The sequence below is a fragment of the Atractosteus spatula genome, chromosome 26, assembly GCF_055471065.1.
Source record: "Atractosteus spatula isolate fAtrSpa1 chromosome 26, fAtrSpa1.hap1, whole genome shotgun sequence".
Taxonomy (NCBI): domain Eukaryota; kingdom Metazoa; phylum Chordata; class Actinopteri; order Semionotiformes; family Lepisosteidae; genus Atractosteus; species Atractosteus spatula.
The window spans coordinates 4,495,306-4,508,685 of record NC_142731.1 but is presented as its reverse complement, the minus strand read 5'-3'; the positions used below and the strand labels follow the sequence as shown (position 1 = coordinate 4,508,685).

Here is a 13,380-nt window from a genome sequence, read left to right as displayed (position 1 = left end):
TTGGTGGAGCCTGATGCAGAAGAAGCTTGTACAACACTAAAATGCTCTCCCAGTTCTTGTTGATGTTCAGGCGTAAATGTCAAATGATATAGCAAACTGGGATGTATATAAGAATATAGTGCCTTATTTATTAGCAAGGTTAAATAATTCAGACTGTGGAAATGGGGAAATTGTTTTTTTTATGCTTAGGCAATTTTATATTGAAATGTGGAATTTAAATATACAAAAATGTAATTAAAATCCACGGAAGTAGTTTTACTGAAAACAGGTTTTCAAACACAACTGCTGCTGACAGATGAAAAATGTCTGCAGCAAGAGCCTGCTCTATCACTCATTTTCAGCGCAGATCAGATAGTAGGTACAGTTGGAATACTACCCCCAGGGGTTCAAGCTCTCTGGCTGAAACCTTATCATGAGCGCAGAATCAATATACCAGTTCTAACGCAAAAAACAATGCTTTTCATCCTATTCGGTACCCGCAAAGCCATTTTTTTTGCTGTTTTTTTTTACACTTTGACAAGTTCAGGAAATTGTCCTATTGTTCTCAGTCAGCGAGTCACCAACTTAAAAAAAATCAACTTAATTTCCATTATTGCAGACATTTGACTTAAAAATAAAAAAAACACCTCCTTCTGTCAGCAGCATACAGTAACAACTTCACAGCGGGTTGTAGAGCATGACCTGCGTCAGTCACAGTCTTCCCATGAGGCTGTGCCGGTTGTCCCAAGCCTGGCAATTAGAGGAACAAACTGTTTAGATTTTAATGTAACGTACTTGGGCAGCATGATGGAGTAGTGGTACTGTAAGCATTGCTTCCTTGCAGTGCTGGGGCCCAGGTTTAAAATCCTGAAGTGCAGTCTTCTGTGGGGTTTCTATGTTCTCCTCATGTTTGCATGGGTTTCCTCTGGGTGCTCCAGTTTCCTCCCACTGTCCAGGGACATACTGATAGGTCCGTTCGCTGGCCCCGGGGGTGTGAGTGTGTGGCATGTCTTTCTGTGCCCTGCGATGGGCTGGTGTCCTGTTCAGGGTGAATCCTGCCTTCAGCCCGTTGCTCGCTGGGACAGGCTCTGGCTCCTCCGTGACCCTGAATTGGATGAAACGGTTAGAAAATGGATGGATGTGAAACAAACAAAAAAAAAAATTCTGAATTTAAAGGAGCCCTGTGCTGTATCTGTTAGGATTTACCTGGATAGAAGGGGAACACCTTGCTGAGAAACGTCTCCCAAGACGACAAAACTTCAAAGAAATATGATGTCGCTAAAATGTTGCATACTGTACATTTGTAGGTACTGTATGACAGTATAGTTGTGATAGTATCATCTTGCATGCAATCCTGTATTGGGTGAAGAGGTGAGAATATGGGTGGATGGTAACATGTGTGGTGAATTTGGAAGAGGTGCAGCACCCAAGGGGGGAAAGCTAGTTCTCTGTTTTTTTTAAATGGGGCTTGTTCTACCTTTGGGCTGTCCCTGTTCTCAGAGCGCTGAGGCTGTCCTGTTGTTGCTCCGTGGCCCCTGCAGGTGGCAGCTCCGCAGACAGCGACTGTGCGTTCGAAGGAGACTACGCCGTGCCCCCCCTGCCGGTGACCGAAGGCATGCAGCACATCCGCATCATGGAGGGCGTGTCCCGCTCGCTGCCGTCCTCGCCGCTGCTCACGCACCAGGCCATCAGCGTGCGCCTGCAGCCCATGAAGAAGCTCACGGGTAAGACGAGGCCGGGGAGCAGCCCCTCGCTGAGCTGGGCTCTTGCGTTCGGGTGGTCCTCCGTAATGGGCACCAGTTCCCAGCGCCCCTCGGTCCAGACAGAGCTGACCTCTCGCGGCACGGCCAGGTCCTGCTTCACCGAGGGTTGGCAGAGTCGATTAAAACGCATCAACAGACGGGGTGGGAAAATGCTCTTTTAAACTGCATCTACGGCATATCATGGTGAACTCATAGTCAAGTGTAGGACATCAAGTTAAGACATGGTAGATGCAGGAACATAAGCGTGCATTTTGAAACTAGGGACGAATCGGTAGAAAACAGAGCTGGCATTACAGTCAAAACGACAGAAGGATGACTCACTGGCTGGGCAGGTAGAGAAACTGGGTCAGCAGGAAGGGAACCCCTCTGTGGCACTAGCCACATTATTATGGTCCATTATTATTCACTCTGAGCATGTGCAAGTGAAGCCTCTGTTTTCATATGTTCCTGAAGGATGGTCATCTTGAACACTAGACTCCCCAGTGAAAGAGGGGGTGCACTGTGAGGAGACTGGGGGGCAGTGCAGCCTCACTCTCTGCCCTCACAGCTGCAGCTCTGCCCACGAGGTGTGCCTGGCACCAGCCAGCAGACCGATATATCCCCACTGATTGTTAGCAGTTCTCTCCGCCCCGGCCAGAACGTGTGTAAAGTTGTGTTTTAATGACGCAAATAATGACAAACAATAAACTTTTATAAGGTTTCCATTACATTAAACTGCAGAGCCTTTCACCATCATTAGTCTACATTTACAGTCCTGAAATTAGCCTGGAATATTTTATTGAATATTTTAGGGTTTGTTATTTTAGGACATTGGCATTAATCTCAGCAAACAGCTACAGCTCTGGTTGTATTTTGAGGGTTGGGGGGAACATTTATAAATGGGGACACAGTTTTCCCATTACAGCCCCCCCATCCTGTTGGGTTATCACCTGTTTTGTATAGACCTGTGCGCCCTAGGTCTGAAACTGAAGGTGGGCAGACATTGTAATTTCTCTAATGGACACTAGGGTGCACTGCTCTCCTGGTTTCTTTTTGTGTTTCTTAACCCTTTGATGTCGTCAAGATGGAAGATGCGTTGGCCACAGCAAATCAAAACGAAAAAGGCTGGCCGAATGTTCCTGCCGCACATACATTTCTAAACAGCTTGCTTACATTTTTTTAAGGCTTTTGAGAGTTTTTCATGTTCGTTGTCGCTGGGAAAGGCTTTGTGATGCCATTTGTGTCAGCTGCTGGGGAAAGCGTGGATTTTTAGGAATGGCCCAAGAGTTTAAACTGGATTTCACACATCACCACTCTTTCTAACAGGAGCGGTTTCACTGCGGTCCAGAAAGCCCTGTCAACAGGAGCTCGTTGCTTCCCTTTTCATCTTTTGCATTATTGTTTGAGTGCGGTACCAGATGTTTTCGTTGCTGTTCATGGGGAGAGGAAAGCAGACCAGGAAGCTTCCTGTCTTGTTTTTTTGGAGTACATTATATTGCAACTGGGAGAGTTTTCATGTGTAGACACTTTCCTCAGCTGGGTATGTTTTCTGAACCTGGCTTCTTGAACAGTTTGTTTCTCGGTGCGTGGTAACAACATTTCAGTGTGTGTGAGGTTTGCTGTGCTCACTACGGAGTGAAGTAGATGGGGCGAGATATGCACCTTGCTCAAAGATTAAGGCATAATGACGCAATGGGTATGTGGTTTCTGCTCTTGCTGCTGCTGAGGCACTGACATGTCAGAAATAATGCGTAAATATTTGATTTTGACTGTAGCATGTACTGTATCAGTCTGTGAGGACTTCCAGGGCTATGACCTTGAAGAGGGTCAACAGGTGATCCAGTGTGAAGGAGGTCTGCTTGTGTGCCTGGGAAGCTGTAAGAGAGCTGGGTTCCAGCAGTTTGGTCTCCCTGTTGCTTTACAGGTAGTGACTTCATTATTGTGCACTGTTGTGTTAGGATGTTGCTTTTGTCTTTTCTATCCTTTTAAAAACACACTGCGAGGGCAAGGATTTGCCATTGGATCAGTTCAGGGTGGTAGCGTTTCCCAGTGTGGAGTGTTTGGGAACTGTCTGGCGCCCCTGTGCTCCCGAAGTGATGAAGGCACTGTGTCCTGGCATGTCCTTCCCACTTCCGCAGCTGTTCGGCTACGTCTTCCTCTCTTCTCGCTCACTCCCACATCCCTCTCCATCCTGTCGCCATCTCCCTGCCCACCCGCCTCCCGCTGTTATGTAAAAGCCTGGCGGAGGAGGAGGAGTAGGAGGCCTGTGCTCTGTCGTCCTCACAGCCTCTCGGCCAGAGCTGAGAGCAGGCCTGCTTCGTCACAGTGCGCTGTCTGCTTTCCTTTCCTGATCCCTTCCGGGCGGCAGGTTTAAACCTTCACCTGCCTGTTCAGGAGAGTACAGGAGTACAGTACAGGAGATCATTTAAATGAGGAATTTTGTTTTATAAACGGGATTACTGCGGTAATAATTAATCAGCACGGCTTTGCTTCACTGGGAGAAGGGAAATGGTTGAGGACTGGATGTGACTCCCATCTCCTCGCGTCCTGTATGAGCCCTCCTGTGTCTGCCGTTGATCTCGCACGTCGGATCAGCTCAGTTACTCTCACAGACAGCTCTGCACAAGAGCAGGCCTCTGGACCCGTCATGAGTGAGGCACTGCTGTTGCACCCTAAGTGTGGTTCGTCACTCAGTTTCAGTGATTGCTTCAGTAGATAGGTACATATTTGATTGGCATTGGATAAAACTGTTGGCGAGGTTGATTAATAACCTCTGTGCCAGCCTGAGCACACCTAGAATCAGAGTCAGCCAACGCACCCAGACATGAGCTGGGGATGCCAGAACCAGCCAGCAGCCCTCTTTTGTTCAATTTTTGATCCATCAATCTGCCACTGGAATTTCTTCACCATCTTTTTTTTTTTAGTGAAGCTAAAGCTTTAAAATCAATCTCTACTAATCATGTACATTTGTATGGCCACTCCAGCAATAGGTAACAATTTAAGCTAAGTTATAGAGTTAATTTCCTCCCAAAACTGAATTTCAGAACTTCGAATAGATATGCTGAATTGTGTTGTTTTATTTTGAACAATGGCATTTTTCTTAAGCTTCTGATATCACAGTGCAATTCAATAACTGATTGGCTTTTGAACTGCAGAGGTGAGAGTACAGGCTTGATGGGAGACTGCAGTAACACTGAATTAGCAGGCAGGTGAATGTGCTATCTAAATATCTGGATCAATGCTGGAGAACAAGAGCAGCATGAACAGTGACTCATGACAGATTGCTGACAGCTCTCCACCACACATCCTTCCATTGTGCGTTGATAATAAAAATGTAAGCGCTTGTAATTGAGAAGAAAGCTAAAATGTCTTGAAATTAAAGAGCATCATGCTTCATGACTCAAAATAATATATATTTATACCATAGGCACAAATCCATTGCACACATCTTTTCACACCTCTCACTCCCTCTCTTCTTGGCTTAAAGCTGCTTTTGATCATTTCTTTGTCTGGTACTCACACTTGGGAATTAATAACTTTAACAACCTTAAAAAGACTGTATGCTCAAAGTACACTTAATGACGCTGGAGGTTTCAGTGATTTCTGTTAGAAACTGATGACTTGCTTTAACTTACAGTACCTTACAATGACTGTTTTTTTAACATGAACGCTGATGCTTTATTATTACAGTACAGTATGTCTTGAGACTGCAAACCATGCTTTGAACTCGCTGTACTGTATGCCCAGACCCTCTCCTATGCTCTTAATTTTTCTCCCAAACAGTAGAGCGAGAATATTCCTGCAAATAATGGTTTCGGCAAATAAACAGCTGATTGCAACTGGTGATTGATCTCTAGCTCACTACTTGTAGAAGTGGCCATTAGGCACATTTAGCACAACTAGTAGTTTGTAGCTACCTAATCCAAAAATCAAGCTATTGCTTGAAAGAAGAGCTGGCGTCAACAACAAGGCTGGGAAGACACCCACAGCCCTTTGCATAAAGAAGTGTCTTCTGTTCTCAGATTTCAGTAGATTTACACTCAGTTTCTGCTTATGTGAAGATATCTGCTGGATTGACTTTTTTCTACAAGGATTTTGAATACCTGTGTTACAGAGATGTAAACAAGAACTTTCCATGTTAAAATGGTGCAGGACATCCCATTAAGCCCCATAATGTGTAATAAAATTTCTCTACACTCCACTCAAAGTGCTTTACAGGTAATGGGGATCCACTCCACCCCCACCAGTGTGCAGCCCCAACACTGTAGATGATGCGCCAGCACGCTCACCACACACCAGCTATTAGTGGAGAGAACAGAGTGATGATTATTAGGAGGCCATGACTGGTAAAAGCCAGGGGGGAAATTTAGCCTGTTCACTAGGGTAACTTCCCCACTCTTCTCAAGAAACACCCTGGGATTTTTAATGACTCCAGAGAGTCAAGATCTCGGTTTTAAGTCTCATCCAAAGGACGGCACCTTTTTTACAGTAAAGTGTCCCCTTCACTGTACTGGGGCATCAGGACCCACACAGACTGCCGGGTGAGCGCCCCCTACTGGCCCCACTAACACCTCTTCTAGCAGCAACCTGTGCTTTTCCAGAACGTCTCCCCTCCAGGTACTGGCCAGGCTCACACCTGCTGAGCTTCAGTGGGCTGCCAGCTGTAAGTTGCAGGGTGATATAGTTGTTGGCAAACATATCTGGGCATTCTTTTCTGGTCTGAGTCTAGAATAACAATGTCTTTCTTAGAAGATGGTGACAAAAGTTGTGCACAATATTAAAATGACAGGAGTTCCCAGGCCAGGCTGTGCAGTTCCAGCTGCTATGTGCGGATCACACATCTGCCACAAGCCGTGCAGCGGAGAGCTCTCTGCCAGCCTTTTCATTCCAGCCCGCTCCTCCTCCAGTTGGCTACTGGGGCCGGGAATAACACAGAGGCCAGTTTATTTTTCGCGTCTTATGAAATGAAAACAGTGTGAGAGCCACGGCCTTTTCAGAAGATCAATAAGCTTTTGATTTAATTCCCTATGGGATGCAATGGAGTCACAGCTGGTTTGAGACGAACCAAGAAATTCAGTTCCGAAAAGCAGGGGGTGTGGGCTGTGATGGTGGTGGTGGTGGTGGGGGGGATTTATTTTTGGCTGTTCGTAAGGTTATGCCTTTCATGCATTTCGAACTGGGGGCAGTGATTTCCAGCACGCAGAATGGAAGTGCATGGTTTTTACCTTGGGGCTGAAGGGGTTTAGCCGGGTGAACGATTCCTGGTCAACTTTCTCTGGGACTGACCTGTCCAGTCCAGCACACTGCTAAAGTACTAGGTGCATATCTAAATTCTCAAGCCTTGGTCTCTACAAACCAGTAAAGGTCTTGCAGCTCTCATTATGAGTTAAAACCAGCAGTCCTCCAATTTGTGGCTCATACTTGACAGTCTCCCCTGTCTCTGAATGTACAAGTACCTCAGGGTTAGTTACAGGTTTAAATGAGATTTTTATATTTTTGCCTTTTCACTCACAGTGCTTTCAGGTGCTTAAAGGCACTATATTTTTATGGAATTAAGGCTCTTTCTATAAGACAGCTCATTGGTTGTCTTACAGGTCTTTAAGATAATGGTCTAAGAGGGTGCAGTTTGTTACATTTCCTTTAACTATTTAAGGTTTTTTTTTTTACTATTAAGTCACAGCAAATCTAAAGGTGCCTTCAGTGCAGTTTTCTCAGTTTATAAACCTTTTCTCCAAATTCCAACTGGAAGATTGGTATTTTTTGCTTTTCCTCAGCATCATTTTTCAGATAATTTGGTACTTTGAAGGTAACAAAATAGGTGATATTTCAATTTTTGTGCAATTGAAAATGTAAACCTGAACTTCTAATGTAAAAAATGTCCAAATTATTCTAACACTACTAGATTATTTGGGATCCAGGTGTACATGCAATGAATTTATGGTTGTGTCTTGGTCCAGAAATCATCCCTGGATATAACACTGAATGGCTTTCTATAATACATATTCCCTTGTAATTAATCAATTCATTTGCTGTCTTGCTATAGATTTTAGTTTTAGGGCAAGGAAAATTACACTTGACCTTTAAAACTGTGAATGGATCTCTGACTGATTACAAAGCATTCACCATTATAAAGCCGTTATGAGAACATTTTAAATTCATTGCCCAATAATGGCTTTACTGGTTTCCTGAACTGAAAGTAATGCTTTTAGGAGATGGTAATGCTACACTGTTTATCAAACTACAGCAAGCGTCAGCTGTAAGATCATTTCCTTCTGGTTAGAGCTGTGCCTCTAATAAATATGGATAGTATTAATGCACAGACATCTGTACAGTAAACTCACCTTACTTATTTGTGTCTCCAGCACTGTCATACCTGTTCTCTCGGTCTGCAAGCTCTGTGCAAGTCTGTCTCCAATTATGCTTTGCACTCCCTATTTTGCTTCCATCTGCTAAGTCATTTGTTTGGCAAAATGGATGAATGACCTTTTTATTGTGGTGTCTGGAAGTGTTCAGAGCACACAAAAGCAAAGAGGTACTGGAAGAAATAAAGGAAGCACCTTCTAATGTACAGTATAGTACTACTTTGCTCGTAATGAGACATGAGTCCATTTCAGTGGCGTTAATGATAAATGAGGCCCGACAATATTCATGGATTACAGGCCACAGCAGTTAAATGTTTCCCATTGTTGTATACAGACAGGAGTTTTAAGGCATTCAGTTGGGCTTGTATGTATATCCATCATACAGTACTTGCTGTTCACTGTCTGCCTCCCTGGTTTGGGATACGGTTCAGTTTGGTTTCTCTATGTTTGGTCTATACAGTATGTATGAGGACCATTATATAGTCATCTGACCATTCTAAGCATTTAAAACTGTTATGCATGATGTTAAACACTTAGATTTGGTCACAAATCTAAATCAAGGTACGGGAACTTGTTTCTTCTAAATGAAGAAACCAATCCAAATGGGCAAGTAATGTTAGATCGCTACTGCTGGCTACTTTATCAGTCAAAAAATAGGTGTCGTACAGTACAAAGGGAAATGTGTATTCTGCTGTGTGCACCTTTGAGGAGTTTGAACTTCTTTCAGACAGTTTCCCTGATATTTATGCAGGCCGAATCAACACCTATGCCATGTGTACGTGAAAGAAGTATTCCAGGCTCTGCTTCTGAGTTTCACTGAGACTCACCTGTTTCACCCTGGGCAACGTAATGCATTTGATTTTAGAATATGATGAACCTGTTTGAAGTACGATATGAATTTCCCCCTTTTTAAGAATATCTTATCAATGATTTGGTTGTTCACTGTAATTAACTTCCTCCAAGCAAATCAAAATATTAATTAATTAGAAACCTAATGTGTTTAATCTTCCTTATCTTAGAATAGAACTCTTGAAGTCTTGACTTATAACTCCTTCCTCTTAGCCTTGTAGCCAGAAAAAAAAATGGCAAGTATAAAAAGTGTACATTCAGAACTGTTTAAACAGGTAGAATACTTAATATAAATGTAAAATATCAATATAAAACTTAAAAGCTAAATAGCATACTGTATATAGATCTTAGGCTAGATTTAAAAATCAGCACTGGTGAACCTCAAACATAATCTGGCACAGAATTCCACAACCACAAATCTGGCCTCATTTTAACTCCTTTAATGTGATCAATCAATAGTAATGTGATTCAATCAATTAAAGTCAATTCGACAGTATATCTCACTGGAAGCCAGTGCAATCCAGAGACGTGCAGTTTTTTTTTCTTGTATCAAGGCAGCTCAGTTTGGAACTAGCTGTAGCGGTAATAAGACTTGATGTGGCTCGCAAATCCATCATTACAACAGTGCTTTCTGGATTAAATAAACTACTTTGGACTACTTTCTCAGCAACATGGGGAGAAGCGCTATCATTTCGTCAATACTTCTTAAGCGATTATGTGCGGCGGTGCCCGGCCACTCTTTTGCTGGGGGAGACTGCTTCCACATGTCACAAGAACACAACTTCCTCTGTACTGTATGTCAGCACGAGGGGTCAGAGACGCCGCCCTGCAGCGCTCGTTTTTGTGGGGCACGTTGGCGGAGCTGCTCTCTTCCTGCTGCTGTGCTGGTGTGCTCTCCCAGGCTCCTCTGCCTCGAGCGGAGGGGGTCACAGCTTCCCGCTTCGCGCTGGTGCCTGACCTGGCCTGGTCTGGCCTGGAAAGCAAGTGGCAGCATTTGTTGAGTGAATCTGCTGGCCTGTGTGCTGGAGGATGAGCGAGCAGCGGAGCTCCCGTGGGGCAGGGGTGCTCGCTGGGTGCCAGAACCTCCAAGGGTAAGGCAAGGGCAGCACTGGAATTGACAGGGGAAGGAAGGTGCACCTTCTGGAGACTCTGTGATGGAGAGCCGCTGTCTGTTTCCCCCCTGCCTGGTCCTGCAGTAGGATTAGCCCACTCCGTCCTCTCCAGCTCCTTGTGGAGTGGAGTGGAGTCATTGCTGGGAATCTGCAACAGAGTCCCTTTTAATCACTCTGTTCCTTTTGCTTTTTTTTTTATCCCTCCCCTTCCCTCCTTCTCCCCCCCTCCTCCTCCTCCCCTGCGGTTGCCATGACAACAGCAGCACTGCACCATTCATCTGCTGTAGACCTGGGCTTCGCTCGTGGAAGCTTCTCCTGTATTACCACTGAATGTTAAAGAGAGAGAGAGAGACACGGAGAGGGGGGAAAAAACGCCAATGAATCATTTACTGTGTTATTCTGCCGCACTATCTACCTTTTCCTGCTGCGATTTTTCGCGCGTCGATGCCCAGACCAGGGGGAACCGGGCAGAAGGATGACAGGCGACCAGCCCCGTCTCCGCGCTGATACAGTAACGAAGGCGGCTCAGAGCTGTACCGTAACTGCTCCGTGGTCACCCAGGAGCTTGTGAAAGCCTGTCCATATATACGAAACGCCTGGAACTTCTCTTGCCTTCTCCCTCTCTGGTCCCGTCCCTTCCTCGGAGATCCGCGTCTTCTCCTCTCGCCTCGCAAGCCTTTTTGATGAGCTGGTCATCTTTCGGGCCGGAGGGACTGTTCGTGTCGCTGGAGGGAGACGGGGGCGAGCTGGCCTCGTACCCCAGCCTGCCGGAATGCGGGATCTGGTTTGACGACGGTGAGCCGACCCCTCTCGTCTCTTCTCTTCCCTGGCGCCCGGCACCGCTGTGCCCTGGAGGTGGGCCGGCCTGGCTCGGCGGGCTGTGGGCACGCCGGCGGGGGCGGGGCTGTGTTCTGTAGCCGTGGTGCCGAGGCCACCAGTGCTGGCCGGCCGGGGGGAGCTCGGCCGGGCGCCTGCTCCCGGCAGCACTGCTGGGAGACTGTTTTCTTCCTACCTGTAGTGGTAGGCGGCCAGGCCCGCTTACACAGAGCCAGCCAGCCAGCCCTCAGGCTGGCCGGGGGGTGACAGGAGGAGTTAGAGATCCAGCCCTCCACAGCAAGACCGGTAGGGAAGCGAAACGGAGAAATCGCGAGGGGGAGAAAAGATCTGTCATTGATCTAAGTGCACTGGTTGCCCGTAGACAGTATGTGTGTGAATCAGCGTGGGAGAGAACAGGTTTCTGTGACTGTGTGTGGGCGTGTTTGCTCTTGCATGTCTTTGTGTGTCCTGTATGTTTGTGGGTAGGTCAGTGTGTTTACGTGCACATGTGTGTAGGACTGACCATCCTGAGTTTGTTTACACCGGTGCATTATGACAGCCGTGGCCATTGAATACAGTATGTTGTGAACATCCAGGCACTATATTTTGCTTTTTATTGTCTACATTTCTGAAACTAGATGCAAATACAGTAGCGGGCAGAAAATGAGCGTCCAGGGTTATTTTAGGGTTTTCTTTTTTGTTCGAGGGGAAATGGGTGTCATTATCACATCACGGTCCTGATGTCTAGTTTGGTGTAAGCTGAAAGGCTTTGACGGACAATGAGGTCGTTGTGTGTTGTCTGGCATGGAGGATCAGTCGGTGTTGTCATGCAGTTTAAACCTCAAGGCAACAATCAATAAAACGTTCTTCTCTTGACGGGTTTGATTTCAACCGTTAAAAAAAAAAAAGATGTCCTGTACAGATCCATGTCGTGCTTAGTGATCGTAAGAGAGTGTTAACTGGTGATTCATTTGTCATCAAATGTAGCAAAGTCAGTCTGTGTGACTGCTAATTAGGAACTCTTGTAGACATGGACTGGTTTTGTAGTAGTCTTTGAAATGAGCTGTGGAAACTAGGATGGAATAAACTGGAGTTTATCACTGGGATTTAACAGTATCAATATGCATATTTGCCTTTTCATCCTCCCTTGAAAAGACTATTTTCTAAGGTAGGACTTGGCATATTCTAGAAATAAGAAACTTACCACTGTAAAGGTTCTGTAAATGAGAGGATCACATTACAACCAAGATAGCCAAAATCTTAGTGAGTTACTAGATGAAGTTAGTTGATCCGATCAGCTGATGTGTTTCTTGAAAGATCTCAAGAAACTGGCTTCAAAAACGTGGTCCAGACAGCCACCACCATTTGTGTAAAGAAGTGTTTAAACTCTTCTTTGTTTCTGTTTGTCAGCTGGTGTCACTGTTTTGTTCTTGAATCTGAAGAGTCCAGAGTCCATAGTGTTAACCTTGTGAATACCTTTAGGGACTGTAAATAACTTGTCACGCCGCCCACATAATCTCATTCGTACAAGACTGAAGAGATTGTGCTCTTTCATCTACGCACAATTTGCTTTTTTGCTCAAGCATTAATCTGGTTGCTTTTCTTTGAGCTGTTTTCAGGGCAGCAATGCTCTTGTTATAATGAGGTGAGCAGAACTGTACATGGTGTTCTAATTGATTTAATCACTGTGTAATTTTAGCTTAACATCCCTTGATTTGAATACTAAACCTTTCACCATGTATCCTAGATGTGGTTGGCATACAGTATGTTGACTTCCTTATTGCTTCCAAGCATCGATTTTATATCAACAACGAGTCAACCCGCACACTTAAATACTACTGTATGAGGTCCCTACTTAACTTTTAGGCCTGGGCTTTCAGGATCGGTGTAAGAAATGAGAAATTAATTTTGTGCCCCTTTAAAAAAAAAATGATTGAGTCTGAGCCACTCATGGTATCGTTATGCTGCTCCATTTTTACAAGTCTCATTGCAACCATTTTTCCCTGGTGAGAGAGTTGGGGTGACTCACTGCTAACCAGTGTAGTAGCTGTGGATGCAAGCAGCAGAATTGCATCCCAGTCAGCATTGTGTAGTACTGTATGTCTCAGTAACAGCCTGTGGCTATTACTGTATCTCTCTCAAGAACCATAGGACAATAGTCAAACATCTAGGTCAGTATCAACATTTGTAGTTCTCAGGAGCTTCAAAGCAAGAAATGTATTAAGTGTTGTCTATGACAACGATCAAAGAAATAAGGTTTACCTTGATTAAGTTCTGGGTAAATGACAGCTGAGTAGCAGAGGATAAAAACAGGCAGGTGAACAGGGGGAACAGAGTGAGCGAAGCAGCAGAAAGAAGGTAGGACAGGAGAGAGGAAAAGAGACAGTGAAGGCGTTCTGGTCAGCCTTTCAGACCATATTTGAGTTGAGTATTTAAAGCTTGTTAAGAGGGCTGGCCATTCTCTTTTTTAGGAAACTTTAATTCCTGTATAATTTCCTGTCCTTTCCTGGTAATTGGATG

The 13,380-nt window shown here is 45.0% G+C and overlaps 1 protein-coding gene across 3 annotated transcripts in view; it reads left to right on the top strand.

The window, feature by feature from the left end:
- LOC148814645 (protein TANC2-like) overlaps positions 1–13,380 on the top strand; it is a 225,536-nt gene that overhangs the window by 134,381 nt on the left and 77,775 nt on the right. For all 3 annotated transcript variants that reach the window (XM_088906068.1, XM_088906067.1, XM_088906069.1), the window contains one exon: positions 1,521–1,703. In XM_088906068.1, the coding sequence (XP_088762194.1) occupies positions 1,521–1,703 (183 nt within the window). The remainder of the gene's footprint in view (positions 1–1,520; positions 1,704–13,380) is intronic.